Below are 27,663 nucleotides of genomic sequence, written 5' to 3'. Positions count from 1 at the left end.
GCTCTCGACTGTGCATACATATATTCGTAACAACTAAGCAATGAGGCTTCAGGTGGGATGCTGTCGTCAGGATGGCCGTAAGGTGGACGTGGCAGCCACTGCGGAACTTCGTGCACGCGAGATCGGGGAAGCGCCATCACCACCGGAATATTGCTCGAGCAAACGCCGATTCCACGGAAAGATATTTACAACTGTCTATTCGCAAGATGAGGCGCAGCAGGGACCACTATATGGCAGACATTTCGCGCGAGCTACCAGTTCGTCGTCGTCAGGGCTGCTGTTCGCCGTTCTCGAGAGGCGCGTACGAACGCGTGGCCGGCAGCACCACCGGCGCCGTCCGCTGACTGTGACTGACGTTGTCGGGGAGGGTGAATGTGCGCTGCGAAAACTTCCCCGTGTTTTGTAGCGTTCCGTTTAATTTTTCATTCTTCTTTTAAAGCGATGTAGCTTTCTTTATCGCTTTCTTCGACTCTTTTGCGGGATTTCGCCAGCCGTTCGTCATTCGTTGTTCGTTCGTCTTCCGAACGCAGACGCAAGCCCCTCGTTAGATGAGAGACGTAAATGGGAAGAGAGTGTCGCAAAGAGGAGCGAGAGTAGGAAAGTGCGAGCCGTGGAGCTGAGGACATCGAGGACTAAACTTGCGAGATAAAGGCGTCCGTCGCCTCTCTCCCCAAGTCGAGCGGCGCTTGTGACGCAACGTCAGCCGACGCCGGCAGCCGACGCCGAGATCTGGCATGTCGGCATTTCTGGTAGTCTCCTTGCGTCGACGCCGAGTGACGCAGTGCCAGCTGACGCAGGTAGAAATGTTGAATGTGGGTCAGCCTTTAGACGTGCCGGCTGATGTGCATGGAGATGGGCAGCGAGCGCAAACGAGAAAGCCATCACTGACTTTCACTTCTGCTGCAATTTTTTTTTTCTGGACACGCCGGGTGGCCGATGATTCCAGCGATAATGGCGACGCGTATGCGTGCGTGTCATGTGCGAGCCAATGATGAACAGCGAAAATGAGGGAAACTGAAATTGAATGTTAGAAAATACGGCCCCAGGAATCCAGGGCCGAAGTCGCAAAGCTTCTCGTACATAAGTGATCTTGATTAGCCACTGGACGGCCACCTACGCTATTAATACGACAAGCATCAGGGCTAGCTGGAATTCTCTTACAAAAAATTATAGTGTAAGAGATTTTTTGTGAATACGGATCCCGGGCCGCATTCATAAAACGTATATAGTTCATAAGCGATATTTGTCACTGCCCAGCCGCCTTCGCTAATTATATATCCAGCATTGGGATTGCCTGGTATTCGCCCCAACGAAAAATTCAACAATTCTAGTGTAAGAGCTTTTCGTGAATACGAGCCCCGTTTTCAGGCTGCGGTTTCTGGCCTTGACCATCTTTTATAAAGACACAGGAGTCGTGGCCATCGCGCGGGCAGGCTCGATCCCACCCTATCAAAAGAAACCAAACAGGCCCCACAATATCCAATAATCCGACCTGAAACACACAGCACCCCATACTAGAACGTGCATGTTCTCATATGCTCATATGGAATCATTGGATATGGGAGTTACGGGGCGCATATTCGATAGGGTGGAGAACGGACACTCACTAAACACCCAACGCTCGCGAACTGCTCGCGTGGTGTACCTGCATCGGTGAGTGGCCGCAACATATCGAGCCATCGTTTGCGAAAAACACTGGCTTATGGCATTCCTGATCAGCGCGGCCCGAGGACGGGAGTGTGGTTTACGTACCCGCGTTGATGGCGGTCATCAACAGGCGGCGTAGGAAGCACTGTTGCCCACGCACTCTCGTACTGATATATGGACGAATCTGGGGTCGCGTATGTTGCAACGATGCTCTTCATTTTCTATTCTTCTTGCCCTTCGTCATTGGCTCGAACGAAACCACGCCGCCGCCATCGCCGAGATGGGTCACTGGATGGCGTATGATGTGACTATAATGCCATTCCGTGCTTAAAATCGCAGATCTTGTCGGGGCTGGAAGTTAAGATCGGTAGGCCGGTTGGCTTTGGGAGCCCACGGCAAAACCACGCATGAGGCAGTGCAAGGGGACATGGGTTGGGCCTCGCTTGAAGCCAGGGCAGCATAAGGGAAATTATCTGCAATTTTGAAATGAATTGTATGATGTGATATATATAAACGAGAAGAAAGGGGGTTAACCGAGGGGCCCAATTTTTATTAGTCATATCATAAGAAGCCAATAAACACTGACACCAAGGACGACATAGGGGAAATTACTTGTGCTTAATAAATGAAAATAAAGAAACGATAAATCAGTGGTAATTAAAGTGGATGGAAAAACAACTTGCCGCAGGTGGGAACAGAACCCACAACCTTCGCATTTCGCGTGCGATGCTCTACCAATTGAGCTACCGCGGCGCCGTTTTCCCATCCACTTTCTTGGGTATTTATGTGTCCTAGTAGAACCGTGGGAGTGTTAGCCAGCGTCACCACTCACAGACATTGGCGGCGGACGTGGAACCTCCTTTTTGCCGCAGGCGTTACGAGAACGTGATCTTTTTTTTGGGGTGAAGGCAACTGGTCAATAAACCCACAAATGCTACCTGAAGGCATCAATGTTGCCGGAGTCGACTAATAAAATGACTAATAAAAATCTGGCCCCTCGGTTAACCCCCTTTTTTCTCGTTTATTACAAAACGAGGGTCTCGACTCCGGCAACATTGATGCCTTCAGGTAGCATATGTGGATTTATTGACCAGTTGCCTTCACCCCAAAAAAAGATCACGTTCTCGTGACGCCTGCGGCAAAATAAGGACGTTCCACATCCGCCGCCAATGTCTGTGAGTGGTGACGCTGGCTAACACTCCCAGGGTTCTACTAGAACACATAAATACCCAAGAAAGTGGATGGGAAAACGGCGCCGCGGTAGCTCAATTGGTAGAGCATCGCACGCGAAATGCGAAGGTTGTGGGTTCGGTTCCCACCTGCGGCAAGTTGTTTTTCCGTCCACTTTAATTACCACTAATTTATCGTTTCTTTATTTTCATTTATTGAGCACAAGTAATTTCCCCTATGTTGTCCTTGGTGTCAGCGTTTGTTGGCTTCTTATGATATGACTAATAAAAATCGGGCCCCTCGGTTAACCCCCTTTGTTCTCGTTTATATATATCACATCATATAATTCATTTCAAAATTGCAGATAATTTCGCCTATGCTGCCCTGATTGGTGCCACTGTTTGTTGGCTTCTTATGGTATGGCTATTAAAAACCGGGCCCCTCGGTTTCCTTTCTTCTCGTTCATAATATACGTATATACACGATTGGCGTTCAATAAAGATTTCCCTTGGCCACCACACCGTGTGGGCTGAGGAAAGTTGGCATATATGTTGTCCTTTCTTCTGCGTAGCTGCCACCGAGTGCCACATACTTTTGTCATCGCTTTTTGCAGCTGCGGATACCACTTTTGTAGAAGTCATCAGGTTGGCGTTGAAGCTATGACTTGACCTCGGCGATGAAAGTGTCATCATTCGTAGATGGAAAGGGGTAGAAATTTTAGGGCACAAGGTCGGGCGAGTACGGGCCCGTATGGCGAAGCATTTTCAATCCATGGGAGAGAGCTTTCATTTACGCTGCACGCGAGTTGCGAGCAGGAGCGTTATCTTACAGAAGCGGGGCGCCTTTCTACAGCATGCCACGCGTGCTAATTTTGATGGCTTCCCATAATTTAGTCAGCAAATTAGCATATTAGGTATCCGTTACGGTGGCACCTATCGGCAGAAAATTTCGTCACTACTCCTTGCTGGTCCCCCCCCCCCCCCCCAAAGAAAAAAAAACGGTCAGCATAACCTTGCTAGCTGAAGGTTTCACGCGTGCCTTTTGTAGGACTGGCGAGTTGTAGTGCTTGCATTGTTTAGACTGGAATTTAGCTTCTGGTTCATCATAATGAGCTCTTGTTTAAACCACACTCTAAATATTTTTACACTCTTAAGGGTGTTTTTTGTCGCTCTTTAACACCCTTATCGTTAGGGCCTTACAAACATTTATAGTGGACGACAGCGGAGCTCTAACGAGACGTGGGATAACAAAAGACGTAGTTGAAAACTATGTAATCATTCTGACAGCCTTGAGCGCATATAAATATCTGACAGGAAAGTTCCCTATCTCTCCCTGTGAAATTCTCTTGTCGGACATTTCTTTGCGCCCAAGGCTGTCAGAATGATTACATAGTTTTGAACTACGTCTTTTGTCATCGCACATCTCGTCAGAGATCCGCTGTTGTGCTCTATAACTTTTTTAGGGCTCTGACGGTAAGGGTGCTACCGCGCGACAAGAAACACCCTTAAAACACCCTTAAGGGTGTAAAAATGCTTAGAGTGCAGCGTAACCAATCTTACATAAAAAGAAGTCATGTTGGCTTTTAAGGCACGTAGCAACCAGTTCATGGCTCAGAAGCGTAGGCTGTTGGACCAGTTCGTGCATCAGTGGAAGTACGGGCGGGAAGAAACGGAGTGGACAGGACAGACGCTCACTTACAACTTGCACCGTTCTTACACCGTTCAGTTGTAAGTGAGCGTCTGTCCTTTCTACTCCGTTTCTTCCCGCCCGTATTTCCGCTCAACGACACTACAAGTTCACGGCTGTAGGGCACTCGACCCTCCTTGTGAAGGAGGAGGAGGAGGAGGAGGACGAAATAAAGAGAAGGCAGGGATGTTAACCAGAAATGCGTCTGGTTGACTACCCTACTCTGGGGGACGGGAGAGAGGGAATAGAAAGATGAGATAGAGGGAGGGGAGGGGAAGGAAAGCCGAGGTGAGCTCGCGCACGCATGCGGAGGGCCTGAGTGAGTCAAAAGAGAGTTTTAGTTTAAGAAATGCAAGCGGCTTGCGTTTTTTAAGCTAAAACTCTCTAAAGACGTTCACATAGGCGAGTCGCCCTCAAGAAAGACAAAAGTACCTTCATAGCTTTGTGGGCCGACGAGCGATGGGGACGGTCTTCAAGTAGCACCTGCACAGACAACGGCCAATCGTCCAGTCGTCGCAATGCGATAATGTTTTTCTGTCCGACTGAAATCGCTGACAATCGCACAATAAATGTTCGATGTTCTCTTCCACGCCGCAGACGTCGCATGCAGCACTGTCGGTCATTTCAATCAAAGTAGTCTACGCCTTCGTGAAAGCCACTCCCAACCACAGCCGGTATTGGTGGCGAGCATTTACGGAGTCGCCATCTGTCGGAAGCGCCTCGCTTGCGTAGTATGAGGGATAACTCGGCGCGCTCCTCATAGGTTTGGCTGTCGGCGCTCAATAAAAGCACCACGCGGGAGCACTCCTGGACACCTCTGTAAGTACTCGCGAAACGAAGAAAGTTCTTCACTGTCAAAATAATTACCTTGGGCAAACAGAAAGCACAGAATGATTTACAGACACTGTCTCTTTACCGAATACGTACAGTCAACGACCACTGTGAGCTGTCACCGCGATGCTGTCACCCAAACCGTCTTCTTGCATGAAAGGTCGGCATTCGCTGAGAGCGAACTATGTTAAGTATGTTCCTGTAGTGGGCTGTCTGTATAACCAAACGGAGCATAACAGAATGAAGCCTCAATGCAGCGATCGTAGTGGTTCGCAGCAACCGACTGCGCGTCTGCATGCATGTCCGCGCACAATATTTCGCTTCGTGCCATTAGCTTTACACCGCAGTATACGAGTATTTGACCATACACAAGCAGCCATTGTAGCGTGGACGCTATCAGAGCTGTTCAAAAATAATTTCGTTATAACTAGGGACTTCGATGCCTACGGAGACTTTTTACATGCCGTCGGGACGATTAAAACTGTTTTCTTCTTTTCTTCTAAATTCTTGGACGTTTCAACACAATTATTTCTCAAGTTGCATCGCATTGTATGTTTATCGGTGTTCTCAGCGAGTAATTTCCCGCTCCTTTCTTCTTTTATTTTTAATCAAGTACATTCATTGTTTGGTGCTAACACAAACATGAGCATATGCCATGCATCTTTAATGTGCTTCTCACCATTCCCTTTCCATTCCAGTGAGCTTGCCAGTATTTAGCATCAATAAGTTCTTAGACCACAGCTTCATGGCATTAGCCGGGCAGTGCACGCGGGTTAGCGTCTCAATGCCCGCTTTCTGCTAATCACTGAACATTGAAACCCCAACGCCGTAGCAGAAATATTCCTCGCGGAAGTGCTTGCAGTACACCCGAGTTGTAGCCGATGGCTGCTTGCCGGTTTTAAGTTTCGCGATCCAAGATTCACGCAGCTTCTTATCCTGTGGGTACGTGTGAAGACTGACACCGGGCTCCATTGCATACGTCTGGCACTGCGGCACCGAGCAGTAGACTGCCATGTTGGACGCATTCAAAGGCAGCCACTACCTATTAGAGTGCTTTTTGGTGTTGTCAAGCAGACAATCGAAGTGGGAGAACCTCTCCACTTAATCAGAACCGCAGTGCAGGTGAAATTTTTAAACTTTCATTTTCAGCTTGCTTCGGCGCTTCCGAAGCAGCCGACGCAGCCGCTGTGTCCACGTGATCCCTCATACCACGCCACGTCGACGGCAGCGCCAGCTTTTCCAGCGGTGGAGCTCGCCCCTAATAGAAGTGATGCCTCACGTCGGTGAAGCCCGGGTGGAGGTCGGAGTTGGAGCGAAGGGTTCAGTTCGTACAACCTGGTGCGCCTTATATTTGGGGTGTTCCACTCTGTTAAAGAGAGCTTGCGCGCCAGGTGACGAAGCTGCCTTGCAGCGTCTGCCCTGGAAAGAGGAATGCGAACGCTGTGTTGTTCTTGATGAGACTCTCGGGCAGCTTTGTCTGCTTGATCCTTTTCACTGATCCCGCAATGGCCTGGTAGCCACTGGAAAATAATTTCGTGGCCTTTCTGTTTGACGTCGGGATGAAGTTTGACTATTTCGTTTGTTAGCTGTTCGTGAGCTCCACGTCTGAGAATTGACTGTGTGCTGTGTAAAGCCGGTCTCCAGTCAGAAAACACGGCCCATGTACCAGGACACTCTGTGTCAATAAATCGAAGCGCACTGCACAGAGACATGAGTTCTGCAAGCAGGAAACCAAACGCGCTGACACCTTTCGCACGTGCAGATGTTCCCGAGTAATACTTCTTACCAACCCTTGAACCTTTCAGCTAGTTCTTCAATCGTTATGCGGTGATCTTCGAAACAACAGCCTCCACTTTTGTGACAGTACTACCATCAATGGCTGAATGATCGAGGGCGACCGGAAGTCGGTGCCATTTCGACCAAGTTCCGTCTGCATGTGAATTACTAATGCAAGTACTTAACGACATCATACGATGAGGCGTCTGCTACGTACACCGTTCTTATTTCTTGAAAACTTTGTTGAGGTGTGTTGCCTTCAGAATGGAAAAGTTATTAACTGCCTTGTACTCCACGCTCCCACCTCCCATTGTGGGGTCTCAAACGTGCTCTTGGGACAAAGGAACGACAACACAGTAGAGCAAACAATAAAAAAAGTCATTTATTGTGTCTTTCATACACCAATGCCAGCTAGAATGATTACTACTAAATGAACGTGCCGATGGAATCTGAATCTGGCAACGTTTAACGCTAGAACGTTATCTAGTGAGGCGAGTCTAGCAGTGCTCTTGGAGGAATTAGAGGGCGGTAAATGGTATATAATAGGGCTCAGTGAAGTTAGGAGGACAAATGAAGCATATACAGTGCTAAAAAGCGGCCACGTCCTGTGCTACCGAGGCTTAGGGGAGAGACGAGAACTAGAAGTCGGATTCCTGATTAATCAGAATATAGCTGGTAACATACAGGAATTCTATAGCATTACCGAGAGGGCGGCAGGTCTAGTTGTGAAACTTAATAAGAGGTACAAATTGAAGGTCGTGCAGGTGTACGCCCCTACATCCAGTCATAATGACCAAGAAGTCGAAAGCTTCTATGGAGGTGTCAAATCGGCGATGGGTAAAGTCAAAACAAAATACACTGTACAGATGGGCGACTTCAATGCCAAGGTAGGCAAGAAGCAGGCTGGAGACAAGGCAGTGGAGGAATATGGCATATGCACTAGGAATAGCAGGGGAGAGTTATTAGTAGAGTTTGCAGAACACAATAATATGCGGATAATGAATGCCTTCTTCCGCAAGCGGGATAGCCGAAAGTGGACGAGCAGGAGCCCGAATGGCGAGACTAGAAATGAAATGGACTTTATACGGTGCGCTAACCCTGGCATCGTACAAGATGTGGACGTGCTCGGCAAAGTGCGCTGCAGTGACCATAGGATGGTAAGAACTCGAATTAACCTAAACCTGAGGAGGGAACAGAAGAAACTGGTACATAAGAAGCCGATCAATGAGTTAGCGGTAAGAGGGAAAATAGAAGAATTCCGAATCAAGCTACAGAACAGGTATTCGGCCTTAACTCAGGAAGAGGACCTAAGTGTTGGACATATGAACGACAATCTTATGGGCATCATTAAGGAGTGTGCAATAGAAGTCGGTGGTAACTCCGTTAGACAGGATGCCAGTAAGCTAACGCCGGAGACGAAAGATCTGATCAAGAAACGCCAATGTACGAAAGCCTCTAACACTACAACTAGAATAGAATTGGCAGAACTTTCGAAGTTAATCAACAAGCGTAAGACAGCTGAAATAAGAAAGTACAATATGGATAGGATTCAACATGCTCTCAGGAATGGAGGAAGCCTAAAAACAGAGAAGAAGAAACTAGGAATAGGCAAGAATCAGATGTATGCGTTAAGAGATAAAGCCGGCAATATCATTACTAATATGGATGAGATAGTTCAAATAGCTGAGGAGTTCTATAGAGATTTGTACAGTACCAGTGGCACCCACGGCGATAATGGAAGAGAGAATAGTCCAGAGGAATTCGAAATCCCACAGGTAACGCCGGAAGAAGTAAAGAATGCCTTGGGAGCTATGCAAAGGGGGAAGGCAGCTGGGGAGGATCAGGTAATAGCAGATTTGTTGAAGAATGGTGGGCAGATTGTTCTAGAAGAACTCGCCACCCTCTATACGAAATGCCTCATGACTTCGAGCGTACTGGAATCTTGGAATAACGCTAACATAATCCTAATCCATAAGAAAGGAGACGCCAAGGACTTGAAAAAATTATAGACCGATCAGCTTACTGTCCGTTGCCTACAAAGTATTTACTTAGGTAATCGCAAACAGAATCAGGAACACCTTAGACTTCCGTCAACCAAAGGACCAGGCTGGATTCCGTAAAGGCTACTCAACAATATACCATATTCACACTATCAATCAGGTGCTAGAGAAATGTGCGAAATATAACCAACCCTTATTTATAGCTTTCATTGATTTCGAGAAAGCGTTTTATTCAGTCGAAACCTCAGCAATCATGGAGGCATTACGGAATCAGGGTGTAGACGAGCCTTATGTAAAAATACTGAAAGATATCTATAGCGGCTCCACAGCCAACATAGTCCTCCATAAAGAAAGCAACAAAATCTCAATAAAGAAAGGCGTCAGGCAGGGAGATACGACCTCTCCAATGCTATTCACAGCGTGTTTACAGGAGGTATTCAGAGACCTGGATTGGGAAGAATTGGGGATAAGAGTTAATGTAGAATACCTTAGTAACTTGCGATTCGCTCATGATATTGCCTTGCTTAGCAATTCAGGGGACCAATTGCAATGGATGCTCACTGACCCGGAGAGGCAAAGCAGAAGGGTGGGTCTAAAAATTAATCTGCAGAAAACTAAAGTAATGTTTAACATTCTCGGAAGAGAACAGCAGTTTACGATAGGTAGCGAGGCACTGGAAGTGGTAAAGGAATACATCTACTCAGGACAGGTAGTGACCGCGGATGCGGATCATGAGACTGAAATAATCAGAAGAATAAGAATGGGCTGGGGTGCGTTTGGCAGGCATTCTCAGATCATGAATAGCCGGTTGCCATTATCCCTCAAGAGAAAAGTGTATAACAGCTGCGTCTTACCTGTACTCACGTACGGGGCAGAAACCTTGAGGCTTACTAAGAGGGTTCTACTTAATTTGAGTACGACGCAACGAGCTATGGAAAGAAGAATGATAGGTGTAACGTTAAGGGATAAGAAAAGAGCAGATTGGGTGAGGGAACAAACGCGACTTAATTACATCCTATAGTTGAAATCAACAAAAAGAAATGGGGCATGGGCAGGACATGTAATGAGGAGGGAAGATAACCGATGGTCATTAAGGGTTACGAACTGGATTCCAAGGGAAGGGAAGCGTAGCAGGGGACGGCAGAAAGTGAGGTGGGCGGATGAGATTAATAAGTTTGCAGGGACATCATGGCCAGAATTAGTACACGACCGGGGTCGCTGGAGAAGTATGGGAGAGGCCTTTGCCCTGGAGTGGGCGTAACCGAGCTGATGATGATGATGATTAACGTGCCGATGGACACTGACAAATCGAGTAATTCCGACTGACCGCGACAGGATATCGAGCGAATATGTTCGTACCCATGCTGGACACCGACGCTTAATCGTTCGCGTGTAGTCCCGCGAATGGTGGCGCATTCGAACGATCGTGTTTGTCGTTTCCCTACTTCCACCAATCTTCCTGTCGCCGTTTACTAATCTCTACTGCGGACACGCTTACTTTCCCCCTGCTCTCGCTGAACCCAAGGGCTTCATGGAGGCCAGAAATGCCTAAAACCACCGCTCGGCAGATATCTTCACATTCTCATAAAACATGCTCCATCGTTTCTCTAGCTTTACCGCAGCAAGCACATGCTTCTTCTTCCTTCTTATATCTCGTCTTATAGGTGCGTTTTGTAAGGCATCCTGGTCTCGCTTCGAAAAGTAATGAGCTTCCCTTTGAGTTATCATAAATTGTTTCTTTCCAGATATCGTTTTTTCCTCTTAAGTACTCACTCATATGGCAGGTTTCTTTTCCATTGCCGCCTCCTATGAGGCAATCTCAGTCTCTCTGACTTTCCGCTTGACGTTCTTTGTTGCCATGTTGCTCACCATACAGGTCGCATACTTGCTGGTAAGCTTCCTAGTTCTTTTCCTCCATTGTGAATCAATGTTATTCCGGTACAGATACCTAATAACTCTCCCAGTGCATTTACTTTTCTTCCATATTCCTCAGTCGTTCTTCATAATCAATTTTTTTTCTGAGCTTCCCTCACTTCAAAACTTGCCCAGCCCATATCACCCTGCACAGCTTCATTTGTAGTCTTCCCGTGAGCGCCCAACGCAAGCCATCCCACTGACCTTTGGTTCCCGTCGAGTCCTGATTGTACCCCTAATCTAAAGCAAACAACCGCATTTCCAAAAGTAAGTCCAGGAACCATTACACCTTCCCACATACCTCGGAGGACCTCGTACCTATTGTATCCCCATAGCGCTCTGTGCTTCATTATGGCTGAATTTCTCTTCCCCTTTACTGTTATTGTTTTTTCCTGTGTTTCCATATATTTATTGCCTTCGTTTATCCATATACCAAGGTATTTGTATTCTTTTACGCGAGGTATTTCCTGGTCCTGTTGTGACACCGTCTGTTCATTGCTTTCAACCATAACACCTGATTTTTAACGCTAAATTTCAGACCTAAATTCTCGCCTTCCTATGCGCAGATATTAGCCAGACGTTGCATATCACTTTGCTTGTTAGCTAGCAACACAATGTCGTCCGCATCAAACAAACCTGCAAGCTGCTGCTCTACTACTGTACCCGACTGTTTGTATGAGAGATTTAACCCGATATTACTTCCTTCTAGCGCCCTTTCCATCCTTACCAAGTACACTACGTCATAATCAGCAGTGAGGATAAAGGGCGCCCCTGCCTCAGTTCCTTGTAGATATAACTTTATCCTTGATCCTCATCCCTTCCCATTGCAAACGGTATTTTCTAGGCAAATCTCTCTCAAAAGCTGTAAACAATCGTCGCCTAAGCCTTCCCCTTCAGCATGACCAACGAATTTAAGAGCGTTGAGCATGACAGGGCACGTAGCGCCATCTCGTTGCGGCAGCCGAAAAAAATTCGCAAGCAGAGAGAGAAAGAGTCAAAGAAGGCTATGGTGGCTAGAGGGACCATAAAAAGGTTGCGAGACCTTCGAGAGTGTTGCGAGAGAAGTCGCGCTAAGTAGAAGGATGGCGCTGGTTGTTTTCGTTGCCGAGGAAGCGCCGAAGTAGCTGAAATGCTCTCACCCTCTCGTTCGGGCGCATTGGTAGCGTCTGCTAATGGACAGGCAAAAGCATCTCCGTTAGACCTCCTGGTACCCGCCGTGGTTGCTCAGTGGCTATGGTGTTGGGCTGCTGAGCACGTGGTCGCGGGATCGAATCCCGGCCACGGCGGCCACATTTCGATGGGGGCGAAATGCGAAAACACCCGTGTACTTCGATTTAGGTGCGTGTTAAAGAACCCCAGGTGGTCGAAATTTCCGGAGTCCTCCACTACGGCGTGCCTCATAATCAGAAAGTGGTTTTGGCACGTAAAACCCCATAATAATTTAAAATACAAAAGGCCTCGTGGTGGCGCTAGTTATACCAGCGCACGACGCGGTACCTTCATGGGTAGCAGGGCAGTCAGGCTAGGGTGGCTATATATATATAGAATGAGGATTCTAGCCACGCTCGTCAGGCTGTGTGCACAGGTTGACGCCCAGGTACATACCAATACTCGGTTGCCTATTCAACAGCCCGACCTCCGGGAAGCGTGAAGGGTCGATCAACTTCGGCAGATACGGAAAAGTACAACACTGCAGACTTCTTGGCGTTAAATATAATGCATAATGCCGTCATTTTGTCCGCGGAGCTGTTCATCTGTGCCTAAATATGTTTTAATTCTTCCGGGGAGGGGGGGGGGGGGGCTGGGACCCGACCAGGTTTCTCAACCCTATATATATATATATATATATATATATATATATATATATATATATATATATATATATATATATATATATATATATATATATATATATATATTGTGAGACAAGGTTTAGGCAGCCAGTCTCTTCTTTATTCTCTCGAGTGAGAGACCCACCACCAGGCCCCGAACGATGATGATGAGTATGTACAGGTGAGAATATGAAGCGTATGAATAATCCTTACACTAACTTCCCCGCGCGCGCAAGCGGCGAGCCAGGCCGCGACTTAGCCAGGAGGGAAACGCCTCAAACGAATCGTTTGAGGCGCGAAACGTGAACGATCTCCGAACCACGATAACGATGGTCCGAAGACACGTCTACGGGAGTAACGCGATAGTTCACGGGGGATGTTTGTTCATTAATAATGTAGGGTCTAAGGAAGCGGGATTCAAACTTCTCACACAAACCGGGTGTATGAATGGGCATCGAATGGAGCACTTCCTCTCCAGGACGAAAGTAGACGTCGCGACAAGAGATGTCGTAACGTTGTTTGCGATCTATAGCTGACTGACTTCTGTGTTGAAGCGAGCACGTTCACGGTATTCCTCAAGTTTGGAGACGAACTGTTCGGGTATACTGGCCGAGGTGTTAGTTGGGGCATTGAAGAAAGCGGCGCCGATGGTGAATGTAGGTGAACGGCCGTAAACTAGGTGAAAAGTTGAGTACCCCGTACTTCGCTGGATTGCGGTGTTGTGAGAAAATGTCACAAAAGGTAAAAGTTTGTCCTAGTTGTCGTGGTTCGGCCCGATATACATTGATATCATACCTGTTAGTGTGCGATGAAATCGCTCTGTTAAGCCATTTGTTTGAGGGTGATATGCGGATGTCATCTTATGAACTGTGCCACAAGCTCCGAGTACTTCTTCGATCATTGTTGACATGAAAGTCTGGCCCCGGTCACTTAACAGTACGCAAGGTGCACCATGACGCAGCACAATGGCATCCAGAAAGAACGTGGCAACGTCGGAGGCCGAACTAGAGCGTAGAGGAGCGGTCTCTGCCTAACGTGTGAGCTGGTCAACAGTTGTCACGATCTATCGATGACCTGCCGGCATTATGGGCAGAGGGCCGACTAGGTCTATCCCAACAATGGCAAAGGGTGTCTCGGTACATGGGATTGGCTGTAAGAGCCCAGCAGGAGGCGAAGTCGGTCGTTTCCGCCGTTGACACTGGACGCAAGAAGCGACGTACTTGGCCACAAAGGAAGACATACCTGGCCAAAAGGAACGGCTCCTAACGCGGAGGTATGTTTTGTGAAAACCCAAATGGCCAGCAGGTGGGTCGTCGTGAAAGGTTTCAAGGACTTGTGTGCGCATCGAACGTGGAAGAAAAGGAACCCACCGGTGTCCGTCGGTGTTTTATATGTAGCGGTTGTTACGGTTAGCGTCTGACACCACGTGCAGAAAGGAATTTCACCCGACCTTCTCTCACCCGACCTTCTTCGTCGAAATGTTTCGTGACTTCTCCTGCTACGGTTGACATCCAGCACCACGTGCAGAAAACGAGAAGTTAGCGGCCCTCGAGATCCACAACACCTTCGCTGAGCTGTCGGACGCGGTTATGGCTTCGCAAAAGACCAGACTACAGAAGACGGTGGCGGGAAGAGCCATCCTCCACCGGACCGGAACGGCAACGGAGCTCCGTGCCCTCGATGGGCAACGATCTCTCCCGCCTGAGGTCAGAGGCAAGATCAAGGCGAACCCGATACCGAAGCACATGAGCCATGAACTCCATGAAGGACGACGCAAGGCTCGCGTCGACAGACAGCGCCGACAATTCAAGGGTGACCCCTACGTAACGTACGCGGACGTGGCGGCGTACCCTGTAGGGGGCGGGGCCTCTTCGCGGTAGCCGCCGTGAACGGGAGAGACAACTCCTTGACCCTCGCGGCCTCCGTAAGGGCAGAGACCCCAGCTGCGGCTGAGACCATAGCTGCGGCGCTGGTAATAAAGCAAGAAGACAGGGTAGGCAGGGAAGTCCATGTCGTTACCGACTCGCAACAGGCCTGCCGTAACTTTACCAACGGACGAACACCGCTGCTGGCGGCTCAGATTCTAGGCCCGAGGCTGCAAGAATACCATCAAATCACGTGGACGCCGGGCCACGCGGGTCTGGAGGGGAACGAAAGGGCGAACGCCCTAGCTCGAGCGCTAATCAACCGAGCGGGGCAAGACGAATCGTCTCATCAATCCCCACCCTTTACCTTCATGCCCCTGCCGTCCAGTTACTGCGACCGACTCGAGATCCAGCGACTCAACCGCAGGATTTATCCTCCGCCTCACGGAAAGCTCAGCACTGAAGATGCCGTAGCTCTCCGACTTATTCAGACCAACACATTTCCAAACCTACACAGATACAGTAAAATGTTCCCACATACATATCGCGGCATCTGCCCCTGGTGCGGCGACACACGCCCTACACTCTTTCACATATCGTGGGGGTGCGGGGGTAAACCTCAACACTCAAAGACGCCTAGCACGTCATTTGAGCGGTGGGAGGTACAGCTGACCGGCGATACCCTGGCGGGACAAGAAGCTCTCGTCCAGCAAGTACGTCGAGCAGTCATGGCCAGTGGAGTCCTGACCTTCTTCGTCGAAATGAGGCGCGACTTCTCCTGCTATGGTTGGCGTCTCGCACCTCGTGCAGAAAGGACTTTCTCTCACCCGACCTTCGCCCACCATGCATTGTCGAAATAAAGCGTGACTTCCTAATTCGCCATGACCATTTCAAGTGTCTGCCGGTCTGGCGGAAGCCCCGCAGTGTTTACAGGCCTATTTTGTGTGTGTGTGTGTGTGTGTGTGTGTGTGTGTGTGTGCGTGTGCGTGCGTATGCGTGCGTGTGTGCGCGCGCGCGCGCGTGTGTGTGTGTGTGTGTGTGTGTGTGTGTGTGTGTGTGTGTGTGTGTGTGTGTGTGTGTGTGTGTGTGTGTGTGTGTGTGTGTGTGTGTGTGTGTGTGTGTGTGTGTGTGTGTGTGTGTGTGTGTGTGTGTGTGTGTACGACTTTAGATGGACCCTTTCCTCGAACTGTCAAGCTCTACAGGGGAACTTCCACGAGCCTGCTACGTCCAAGAGAGAAGAACAGGTGTCTGCACTTCCCATACCTGAGGCGGGACGCCCTCCTCCTTGAAGCAGGCTCGATATAACCAGAGGAGGAGGGGCCCTCTTTCTGTGCCGGTCACGTGACTTCGACGGAAGCAAGATCCCTCCCACGGTTGTAGAGAGCCTATTTAAGGGGCTAAGAAATGTAATTTAGAACACTTAATTCTCCTTCTTCATCTTTCATCAACCTTTCAATAAACCGTGCAAGTTTCGCACTAGAAATAGTCTCGTCCTCGCTTGGTCGTCATGGTCTACCGCATGCCTGCAGCCCTCCGACAACGCCACGCTACCCAATAGTAACGTCGGTCGAGCTTCGGTAGGCAAGCGTCGCTACAACTCGGCAGCAGTACGATACGCTACCCTGGAGTACGCAACACGGTGCAGCACATCGTTGTCGAGCTTGAATAGTCGCAGTTGTCGACGTAATCTGGCATTTGGTGCAGTAGTAGTTCTGCACAGGCGTTGGATAATGCTGTTGCAGTAGAGGTCAGAACGTTGACACGAAGCGAGCTGAGTGACGCGATTAGAAGATAACGTGCCAGTAACTGCTAGAGGTAATAACGGAAGTGGAGACTTAGTCTCATCATCAAGTGGTGAGCAATGGAGAGATGTACTTGAAGATAATAGTGGCAGCGGGCAGCGAGAGAGCGTCGGCATCTCGATGCTTTTTTCCAGAATTGTAGACAACGTCAAAATCGTACTCTTGTAAGCGGACCACCCAGCGACCAAGGCGTCCAGACAAATTTTTTATTGACGACAACCAGCATAAGGCGTGGTGGTCGGTTATGACCGTGAAGTGACGTCCATGAAGATATGGTCGAAATTTTTGTATTGCCCAAACTAATGCGAGACATTCCTGCTCTGTGATCAAGTAGTTCTTTTCGGCAGCCGTTAATGCGCGGATCTCATAGGCAACAACTCTCTCTCGTGAGGTAGTATCACGCTGTAGAAGGACAGCACCGATCCCGTGGCCACTAGCATCGGTGTGCAAACAAGTTGGTGCGTTCTCACCGAAGTGACAGAGTACAGGTTCGGTGGTTAAAGGGACACTAATAGTTACTATGAAGTCAAGTTAAAGTGATAAAGCAATGCTCAAGAATGTCTAAGGCGTCAATATAATCGCGAACAGAACTTCAGTGACCGAGAAATTGAGGTAAATGCATGACACGATTTGAGACCTCCGAGCGACATTCCGGTACTAGCCCGATGGCGAAGGCACTCCTCATCATAATTTATGTCACTAGTACTCAACTACTCGTATTAAAAAGACCATTTCATTAGGTTATAAGACGGAAGAAAATGCTACTTGTTTACTTCTGTTCGATTCTAAGAAAAAATAACATTTTCACGTTACCCTTCAGTAGTATGGGTGGTCGAAAGGTTTCGTTATCGCTCGACTCTGCGCCGCGCGCGCTTTTGGAGTTTCAATTGTTTCGTTATCGCTTCGTCCTGCGCTGGTTCTGCTGGCTCGCGAAACTTGCATTTGGAACAAGCAGCGAGAATGCCACGTCCATGTGATGTCGTGGGATGCGCGAACGGTCCGCGGAACTTGGCCAAGGGCAGTTGCAGCGGCGAATCCAACGTTACTTATCACTGTGCCAACGAGTGAACATCTCCGTTCGATGTGGTTAAGTGCCGTACCTCTGCCACAGCGCGTTGGCAAAGAGCCGAAAAATCGCACAGTGTGCTCGCTGCATGCACTTTCGTTCAGAGGATTATGAGTTCAACGCCGACTTACTGAAGTCGTGTGTAGTGCCTTTGAAAGCAGTGCTTTCCCGTAGCGCTGTTTCGTCGGTCTTGCCTGCATTCTCCGAAGCGAAAGAACTGCAGGTCGAAGACGGTGCGATGAGTGCGGCATTTGGTTTTCACGAAGGAAAAGCTACAAATGTGCGAATATGTTCAACCATGACATACAGTTGCCGTCGTATAGTAGTACGCAACGACGCCGGCAGCGTCGTTGCGCAGGAGCAGGTCACGTTCATCAGTGCGTAAATCGCTGAAGTCGAGCCCAGCATCGCGAGCCAATGTGTCGTTGGCAGGGTCGTGCATTGCGACGATCGTCGAAGTTGGCGTCATAAAATAAAGAACCAGCTTATCGTAGCGCGCTTTCCCTTCCGCTAGCCACCATAGTTCCGCTATGGTTCCGCTTTCGCACTGCTGTTGGCTCTGTTTCTGGCCGCGCGTTTGCGTTTTGCGCAGAAAAGCCGTAGCGCCGTCTGCGGGTGCCGCTTTACTCACCCACGACACAACGTCACTATGAGACTGTGACGTCACCACTCCTCGATCGGAGGGCGGGCGATTTGAACTGCGCTAGAGGTACGCGGACGCTTCAGAACGCATTTTCTCTTAAAATAAGTCTTTTCTTCGCATGAAACAAGCGTTTCGAGGTTTCTGGAATGGTATTTCAACAGTTCACGTTGACATAATATTAACCTTTAGTGCGCCATTAATGCTTGCTTGAGGACTTGGAAAGAAAGTTCGCAGTCGTCTGTCCAAGGGAAAGCAGTGCCCGACGTGAGCAACTTGTGCAGCGGCGACGCCATGGCAGCAAGATGACTGATAAAGCGGCGGAAGTAGGATGCCAGGCCCAAGAAACTTCTTAATTGTTTTTGATTTTCAGGGCGAGGGAAGCGAAGCACGGCAGCAACCTTGTTGGGATCTGGTCGAACACCATCTTTGCTGATAAGGTGGCTTTGATGCTTTGATGTTCTTTCTGGCCAAATGGCATTTCTTTGTGTTGAGTTGGAGTTCAGCGTTAGAATTTAATGGGAAAACTTCGTCCAAACGCTCAAGGTGCTGACGAAAAGTTGCAGAAAAAATAACGATGTCATCTAAATAGCACAGACAGGTCTTCCACTTAAAGCCACGTAAAACTGTGTCGATCATGCGTTCAAATGTTGCAGGAGCTAAATGATAAACCGAAGGGCATGACGTTGAACTCGTAAAGTCCGTCTGGTGTTGCAAAGGCTGTCTTGTCCGCTTCGTGCATGGGGACTTGCCAGTACCCGGATCCGAGGTCTAAACTAGAGAAATATTCTGCACCCTGGAGGGAGTCAATGGCATCGTCGATTCTTGGCATCGGATATACGTCTTTGCGCGTGATCTTATTAGGGGCTCGATAATCGACTCAAAATCGTAGAGCCGTCTTTCTTGCGGACCAACACAACAGGAGACGACAAAGAACTGGACGATGGCCGAATGATGTCTCTTTTAAGCATGACCTCAACGTTATTCGCAATGATTTTCCGTTCTGCGGAAGACACGCGATACGGGCGGCGGCGTACAATCGAACTGCCTTCGGTTTCGATGCGATGTACTGCGACGGAAGTACGCCCCAGAAGCTTGAAGTGAACGTCAAATAACGCGCTGTGTTTTTGCAGGAGTGCCAAAAGGTCTTCTTTCTGCGCAGCAGTATGATCATCAGTTGTGGTAGACAAAGGGGGTGATTCGGTGTGAAGCGGTAGCAGCGAAACAGGTTCGGTGTCAGTAAAGCAAGTCACAGTAGTGCCCTGGGAGAGCACAACTGGCGAATAAGTAGGGTTACGAACAGCGACGAATGCTCTACCGTCCTGAAACCGCACCAGGCTAGGAGTAAGGCTAAGCCCACCAGAAATGCAGTGACCGCTCGGCGCAAGGAACACATCACCATTAACAATAGTGTCGGAAGTCAGTGTGAGAATATGCTCATTGCCCGTGGGAATGAAACAGTCAGTGGACGTGACGAAACGTAGGCTGTGAGCATCGACAGTGGACGAAGATTCAGTGTCCGTCACATGAATAGTACGCTGACGGCAAGAGATGAAAGCTGAAACGGAGGACAGGAAGTCCCATCCCAATATCATCGCGTAGGTACACGAATACAGCACGACAAATTGAATGGGGTGAAGGATGCCATCATTGAAGACACGCGCAGTTCAAACACCGGATGGTTGAACAAGAACAAGAATACGGCGCCTTCACTTTGCGCAATCGAGAACGCAAGTCAGTACTAATAACAGAAAGCGATGCACCTGTGTCAACCAAGGCTTTCGGTTCGGACACCTTCAACACGTACCAAAAGTACATTTGACGGACGCTTCGGAGGAGTTTCACGTTGTCCAAAGGATGCAGCTTTTCCTCTTGAAGCTGCACCATTTAGTTTTCCGGGCGGTGATCGGAGGATGAAGTATACGCAGCAGTGGTAGTACATAGTAGTATATATAAGAAAACCTAGTGCATATTGTTTGTATTACAGTGGAGTAGCTGCCAGTAATTTTTTCGTTACTGAGATTTAATTAGGTAATTGTAATTAATTCTAACTCGATACGTACTATCCTAATTATCAAAGTGTCAATGAGGCATTTGAAGGCAAAGCCAAGGGACATCTAACTGCGGTATTTTCAGCGACGTAATAATTGCGTACAAATATTTTTCCCGGCTGATAAATAAACCGGACGAAATATGGAAAATATCTGTGACTGCAATTCCAACCGGATCATGAAACAGCGCCCTCGAACGGGCTCCCTCAGCGTTAGCTAGAACGAAATAGAGGAAGTAAATAAAAACATCATGATCGAGCTAGTTCCTTATCTGCCGCACCCCGGCTAAAGTAACACGTCGTGTTTGGTGTCAGTTGGAAACAAGCTATGATAGCTGTTGTCTTAGCGCAGATAAAGTGCACGGATGACTTTTTTTGTTTTTGTTTTTTTGCCACAAAACCTACGATCACAAAAGCAAATTGACAACGTCAGTGCAAAGGTTTAAAGGTACGTTTTGTTTTGTCCCAGTCGCCATGTCTTTCTTAATGAGCAAAAGGTAAACATGATCCTTAATTGCCTTGGGATCTGCAAATGGCAACAAGAGGAAGGCCGCAAATATATATATATATATATATATATATATATCAGTCATGGAAGTATGGCGGTAGACCAAACGCATCGACTACTATCATCAGCAATGATGAAAACCTGAGAAAAACCGGCAGCTTCAAGAAACAGCGGCGGAGGTCTCCATCTTTGAGTCCTAGCCTACGTACGGATGTTCTAGCATTTATGGCCTGAAACCTTCATGCTAGCGTGCGGGACGTGGCCGCCCAGGTACCAATTTCCGAGTCATCAGTTTGGAGGATTCTAAATGATGACCTTTCACCCATACCACCTTAACCAGTACCAATGCTTGAAAGATATATATGCACCCGTAGAATCGTCTAGATTTCTCGAATTGGGTCCTCACAAAAGCCGATGGGTCACCAGAGTTTTTGAGAAACATCATGCGTATAGATGAAACCAATTTCCGCACAAACGTCTAGGTAAATTTGCATAATGCACACTATTGGAAGGGCTCCAATCCAGACTGGGGAAAGCGCTATCGGCACCAGTACCAGTGGTCGCTCAATGTGTGGTTCAGAATTTACGCCGGTGCTATAATCTGTCCCATCTTCTTCGTTCACACACTCACTGGACAGCGCTACGTGAACAAAATCTCCGAAGGTGTGGTGTATGAGTGTCTCAGCGAAGTCCCGCTGTCACGTCTTCCACTTCTGTGGTATTAGCAAGAAGGGGCACCCGCACACAGCAGCAGCCGAGCGCGAAACTAGCTGAATGCGACTTTTCATGCGCACAAGGCACGGGCCTGTATAAATTGTCCGGCTAAGTCACCTGACCTCTCTCCACTCGATTTCTTTCTTTGGGGTTATATGAAAGATCGTGCTTGCATGATCGACATGGCATGGATAACGGATGTCTGCCGTAGAATTGCGGCGTCGGTCATCAAGAAAGCCACTGAAGGTGTGATAAAACGGACACTAGTTCTGCGTAGCTGCAAAAGGAGGCCTATTCGAACACGTCCTCTAGTCAGCAGCTGGTGTTCAATGGAGCTTACGAATTCATAGATAATAACGGCGCGCTGAAATCTGATGTTTCCTTTTCGTTTTTCTGTTTCTTTTATTTCTTTTTTTTTTTTTTTTTTTTGCCAACGTCCTGATTGCCAATTCGGCTCGGTACATTTACTTTCTGGTTTTGCCTTTTCTCTATACGTTAGTCGCTTCTTGCTGTTGGTGCCCCTTCCGTCAGGGCGATGATCTGACTCTTTGGGTTTGCGACATATGCAATGCAGTAGCTTTCAATCAGCTTATTTAAGGGCGCTGCTTTATGGTTGCGGATGGGAGCGCACTCACGTGGCATTTTTCATACTTCGTGAGGTTTCTTTGCCAGACGGAAAAAAGATGTACGCAATTAGTACGTCGCGGAAAACACCGCAGTTAGATGTCATTTTGTGTGCCTGCAAATGCCTCATTGACACTGAAAATTAGGACAGTACTTCTCGAGTTAGATAATTAATTGCAATTATCGAACTAAATTTCAGTAACGAAAGAATTACTGGCGGCTACTCCACTGTACTGGAAACAATGTGCACCCAGATTTCCTCCGAGTAACGCAGCTGCTCTTTTTCTTAAGTCTTGTTGCATGATAGTTGGGGAACACTGTATAATTCACTCAGTAACCGAAATGAGGCCAAGCCGGATCCACTCTAAATCAGAATCAACAGCAGTCATGCGCAACAGCGCTAATACTCGGACTCACTGAAAGAGAGAGAGAGAGACTGCAGTTTCTCCGAAAAGGCGAAGCATTGTTAGTGATAGCCAAGTATGCGACAATTACACGAAGGAAGATTACACCACCGAGAGGGCTTGGGCTGTGAAAATGAACTGTCTCCTGCTATGAGGTCTTCTATATACTCGTATAACGCCATCACTTTAGCGCTCAATTCTTCGAGGTCAAACGAAGCCCCGCGTAGTCGGCACCTATGCTTCCAGCCATCCCAGACCCCAACCGACGCGCGCTACACTGGCGCCATCTCGTAGCCACCGCCATACGCGGTGGCTACGAGATTACTTTCCAAGCCTTACTTTCTTTCCTTTTCGTACTTTCAACATCTCCTGTGGCGTTGACAAACGCCCGCACTGAGTCAAAAGGGATCTACTTACGCGGCACTACGATTATGACGCTTTCATCTTTCGCTTTCGCTTTCATTATGAGTCTTTCATCTCCCGCTGCGTTCCGCGTTTGCTTTCATCCTTCGCCGTGTTCGTTCGCTCGGTTGCGAGGGGCAACGCCGACGCTCGGCGCAGGAATGGACGCGCTGCGCTCTCATATTCCTGTGTCTTTATTGCCGCAGGCTTTGACAAACGCTATCGGCGGGATGCTTCGCATGTCGCACTTCCTCGCTCGGTTAAATTATGAACGGCCTCTCCATACAAGTTTGTGTAATGTGAGTGCGTAATGAACATTCATCACTGTTTACCCACTAAAGATACGATAGGCACTGCTGCGCGGCGCGTCAAGTGAACGGTCTTCAAAGATCGCGCGGTGCATCACCGCGCAATCCGCCTAAAGGTTTTGCCGTGTTCATTTGTGTCTCGGCCGTTTCTGAAGAGATGTTTGTTGCATAACACTTTGGTGGGTGTTATGACGATGCCGTTCTCGCCGATAGTGATAAATACGCTGCAGCACTCGCCTTTTCACTTTATTTTGCGAAGGCAATTCGAAGTAACAATTAATAAAGCTTTGCGGGCATGCGCTTTTGTTTTTTTTTCGTTGTTGGCGGTTTTTATACTAATAATTCCTGTTGGTATAATAATTTCTGTAGTAAGCATTCTTTTTTTTCATTTCTTTTTCTTCTGGGAGACCAAAAGTACGTCCACCTCGCCATATTCGCGGCGGTGGCGTCATTTACGTGCAAATACGGTAATTACCCTCCATTTTAGTACCAACATTACCGAGCTGGTTTGCACAAGGCACCGCAAGCTATGTGTTAAGCAAACAACTCGATAGTCGTATGCTGAAGACAGAGCTTGCGTCATGAACTTTACTGTGGACGTTATTCCATGTTTCACATGTACTCAGAAATACTGATGCCAATTTTATTGACGCTACAAGAAAATCCTGGATGGCATCGCAAACCATACTGTTGCTGTGCCCAAGAGTCGAAACCTCCAAGCGTGAGAGTTACGTCTTCCTATAAACACTTCCTCCTCCTGCTGCTCCTCAGCATTGGAAGGCACGTACTCGGCGTTGCAATAACAGCTAGAACATTCGAGGGTTTTCGTTCTGAACGGCGGTAAAAACCAACTCTTGACGCAGAAATGTAGTGGAACATTCTACACTAAAATTATGTTCTGTGATGATGCGTCTGCCTTTGCGTCCATGAAACCTTCACATCTGTTCACACAGACCCCATCAATGGCTCACTGACCCGGGTTGGCCACTATGAGAGCATTTTTTTGATACGGAACGGAAGAGGCGCCTCGCCTATGGAGCCGGTTGCTGATGGTTGTCGCAGTAACTTACGGAGGATGTTAGTAGCCGACAGAGGCTATAATGGCTTCTTCGGACGAGATGTTGATAGTGGGCGTTCGTAGTGAAATCAGTGCTAGAGTTTTGATCATAGGTGGTGGTGTTGCTGGACTGACAGCTGCGAATCGCCTCTACGCGCATGGGTTTAGAAATGTCACGATCCTGGAAGCCAGAGACAGACCAGGCGGTCGAACGTTTTCAAAACCTTTCGGTGAGCCTTGTACTCCAGATTCATTTGATCGTAACTTCTGCGCATTATACCCTTTCGTGGCATCATACCTCGCGGTGAAGTTTTTTTTCTGGCATCCTATGTATGCAAACCTATCGTTAGAATGAAGCACACACTCACAGCCTGATGATCCTCTTCCAATTGCACGTTCAATATGCCGTTGTCGGTAGGTGCATGCACATTACCTTGCTGCGCAGCCAGAAACTGCAGCGACTCTAAAGCCCGCGAGGCTGAGCAAGTTTCATGAAAGGGGAAAGTTGGCATCCGCCAGACAAGCCATATAGAAGAGGGCATACAGGGGTACGTAAATATTTGCTGCATTCAGCCTAGAATGTTGATGTCGTAATTGGTGGTGAGTTATCTCGCCCCACGAGCGTGCGACACGCTCTTTCGTGCACACATTACAAACGGCACGCTCACAAATTACAAACGGGCCTTGGCCGATGCGGCCATATCTGCATGAGTGTGCTGTATTCCTGATAAAATGTCCTATTCGTCTTTACAATGAACAAGCACACTGCTGATTGTGTTGCACTCTCCTGCACTTTATTTTTCGATCACTTGACTCATAAACATTTCGCTTACAATTTTACTTAGGCTCCTGTAGCGTGATTGAGCGATCTTGTCGTGAGCGCTTTGATTTTCTGAGCTTTCGAGTTAGTGCTTCTACTTGTTCCTGTGAAGGTCGTTTTTGTTTATTTGGTGTATAGGGGCTATATGCTAATTAGCACTTTTCTTTGTTGTTGTGAAGGTGACAGCTACATCGAGTGTGGTGCCCAGTGGATTCATGGACAAGAAGGAAATGCAGTTTTCCAACTCGCCAACGAAAATGGTTTGGTGGATCACAGCTGTCCATACTATCTGGAGCAGTTCTATATTTGGCCTCAGCTGACCGAAGAGCAATGCAGTGTGGCTACAGAAGTCAGTTCCCTTGTTTTAGAAGCACTGGACAGATGCCAGAAGATGTCAGCAAATGGCAACCAAGATGATATGCCCAGTGTTTTTCAGAAGTCGGTTGGTCACTTTTTACGCCACAGTCTCCTTGACTACATAAACAAAAACAGTTTTGATGGGGACAAGGTTAAACTTGTTGAGTCCTGCTATGACTGGGCCGTACGGCTTCAGCAAGAAATCCAAGGATGCAGCTCCCTAACAGATGTCTCTGCCCTGTTTTTTGGGCAGTACCGTGAATGCGATGGGAACATAGTGACTGAGCTGAAGCACGGTTATGGAAAGTTTGTGGACCTTATTTTGCAAGGCATTCCTTCTGAGTGGCTGCAGCTTAATAAGTGTGTAACCAGTGTGACAACCTCAGTAGCACCCCTCTCACCAAACTGCCATTTTACTGAGAGGTCACAGAGTCACCTGAAGACTTCCTTTGCAGCTGTCCCTTTGGGCAGCAACAAACCAGTGATCACAGTGATGTGTGAAGATGGTTCCGTTTTCAAGGCAGACCATGTAGTAGTCACTCTGCCACTGGGGTGCCTCAAAGCACATGCCTCACACATGTTTGAGCCACCACTGCCTGAGAAGAAAATGCTGGCCATCCGGTCAATGGGCTTTGGTGCCGTTGACAAGGTGTTCCTCAAGTACAGTGTGCCTTTTTGGAAGCCTGGTGATGTGTTCCAAGTCCTGTGGCTTGATGGTTTCAACCACTGTGGGAACAAAGCAGAAGGGGATGTAAGCCTACTTTTCACTTATCTCAATGTGCCATTTTGTAAATGCATATTTGCTTCCTTCTGTGCTATTCCATAGGAACTTAGGCCTGAGGACTTGTAGGATTATCAGGTCAATATAATCACTTCTTAACGCCTTGGAAGTGTTGAAGAGTACCCTGCATGCATCTTCAGTGGAATCCCAAGGCACTTTCTTGAGTATGCTTGCTTTTGTTACGACTGTACAAGCTGTGTTATGCATCATCATTATCAGCATATTGTTTATGTCCACTGCAGGATAGTCTCTCCCAGCAATTTCCAATTACCCCTGTCTTGTGCTAGCTGATTCCAACTTGCACATTTCCTAATTTCATCACCCCCACCTAATTTTCTGATCACCTCGACTGCGCTTTCCTTCCCTTGGCACCCATTCTGTAACTCTAATGGTTCACCTGTTACCTGCCCTATGCATTTCATGGCCTGCCCAGCTCCATTTTCTTTCTCTTGATATCACCTAGAATATTGGCTCTCCCTGTTTGCTCTCTGATCCACAGCCCTCCCTTCCTGTCTCTTAACGTTACACATAACATTTTTAGTTCCATTGCTCTTTCTGCATTCCTTTACTTGTCCTCTAGCTTCTTTGTTAACCTCCAAGTTTCTGCCCCTTCTGTTAGCACTGGTAGAAAGTAGTGATTGTACACTTTTCTTTTTGATGCAGTGGTAAGCTTCCAGTCATAATTTGGTAAAGCCTGCCATAAGCACTTCAACCCATTTCCATTCTACTCTAAATTTCCTTCTCGTGATCAGGGTCACTTGTGAGTAATCGGCCTAGATAAACATACTCCTGCATGGACTTTAGAGGCTGGCTGGCGATCATGAATTCTTGTTCCCTTGCCAGGCTATTGATAGCCTGGCTGTGTTAATTATACAATAAAATTTGGCATACATTACAGTAATGGAATATCTTGTTCAAATGTAATAGGCCCCCCCTCAACATTTTTCAAACCTTGATTGGGCATGACTTGACAGAACGAACACTTACCATTAATTCTTGTTTAAGGCATAGTCATACGTCTGAAGAAAATTCTCAAGTACTACCAACGAAGACACCTGTGCTAGCTGTTCAAGAATTTCGGTCAATACCGAAGAGAGAAGGGGGAGACTCTGTTACCTTTGCTCATGGGGAAACCTTTAGTTACAAGCCTTGATAGAAATGGCAGCTTTGCCTTTACATCTAAATGACCCTCGAATGCATGTACAGTTGCCAGCGCACTTGTCTTAATCATGAGAATGGCATGCAACAGATCGAAGAAGTCAACATCTGGTAATATATAGTGGATTTATGGCTAGGCACATGTTTCGTTCCAAATTGTATGTGTCTATAGCTGCATCTGCACACAATTATTTCATCTTCAGCTTGTCCACTACAGCACGAAATCACTTTCTTCTGTGTCACAGCATACA

The 27,663-nt window shown here is 47.8% G+C and overlaps 1 protein-coding gene and 1 non-coding gene across 6 annotated transcripts in view; both read left to right on the top strand.

Moving 5' to 3' along the window:
* Positions 1-2,901: 2,901 nt before the first annotated feature.
* TRNAS-CGA (transfer RNA serine (anticodon CGA)) lies at positions 2,902-2,974 on the top strand. Its single transcript has one exon. It is a non-coding gene; the product is annotated as a tRNA-Ser (tRNA).
* A 21,253-nt stretch (positions 2,975-24,227) lies between these two features.
* Positions 24,228-27,663, top strand: part of LOC142565869 (spermine oxidase-like) — a 45,728-nt gene continuing 42,292 nt past the window's right edge. For 2 of the 5 annotated variants that reach the window (XM_075676430.1, XM_075676426.1), the window contains exons 1-2: positions 24,229-24,526; positions 25,296-26,224. In XM_075676430.1, coding sequence (XP_075532545.1) covers positions 24,340-24,526; positions 25,296-26,224 — 1,116 coding nt within the window. In that variant the 5' untranslated portion in view covers positions 24,229-24,339. Of the gene's footprint in view, positions 24,527-24,603; positions 24,845-25,295; positions 26,225-27,663 lie in introns of those variants that run through there. The other 3 variants (XM_075676428.1, XM_075676427.1, XM_075676431.1) reach the window with 3 other exon arrangements.

This window comes from Dermacentor variabilis, unplaced genomic scaffold, assembly GCF_050947875.1.
Source record: "Dermacentor variabilis isolate Ectoservices unplaced genomic scaffold, ASM5094787v1 scaffold_12, whole genome shotgun sequence".
Taxonomy (NCBI): domain Eukaryota; kingdom Metazoa; phylum Arthropoda; class Arachnida; order Ixodida; family Ixodidae; genus Dermacentor; species Dermacentor variabilis.
This window is presented reverse-complemented; position numbering and strand designations above follow the sequence as displayed.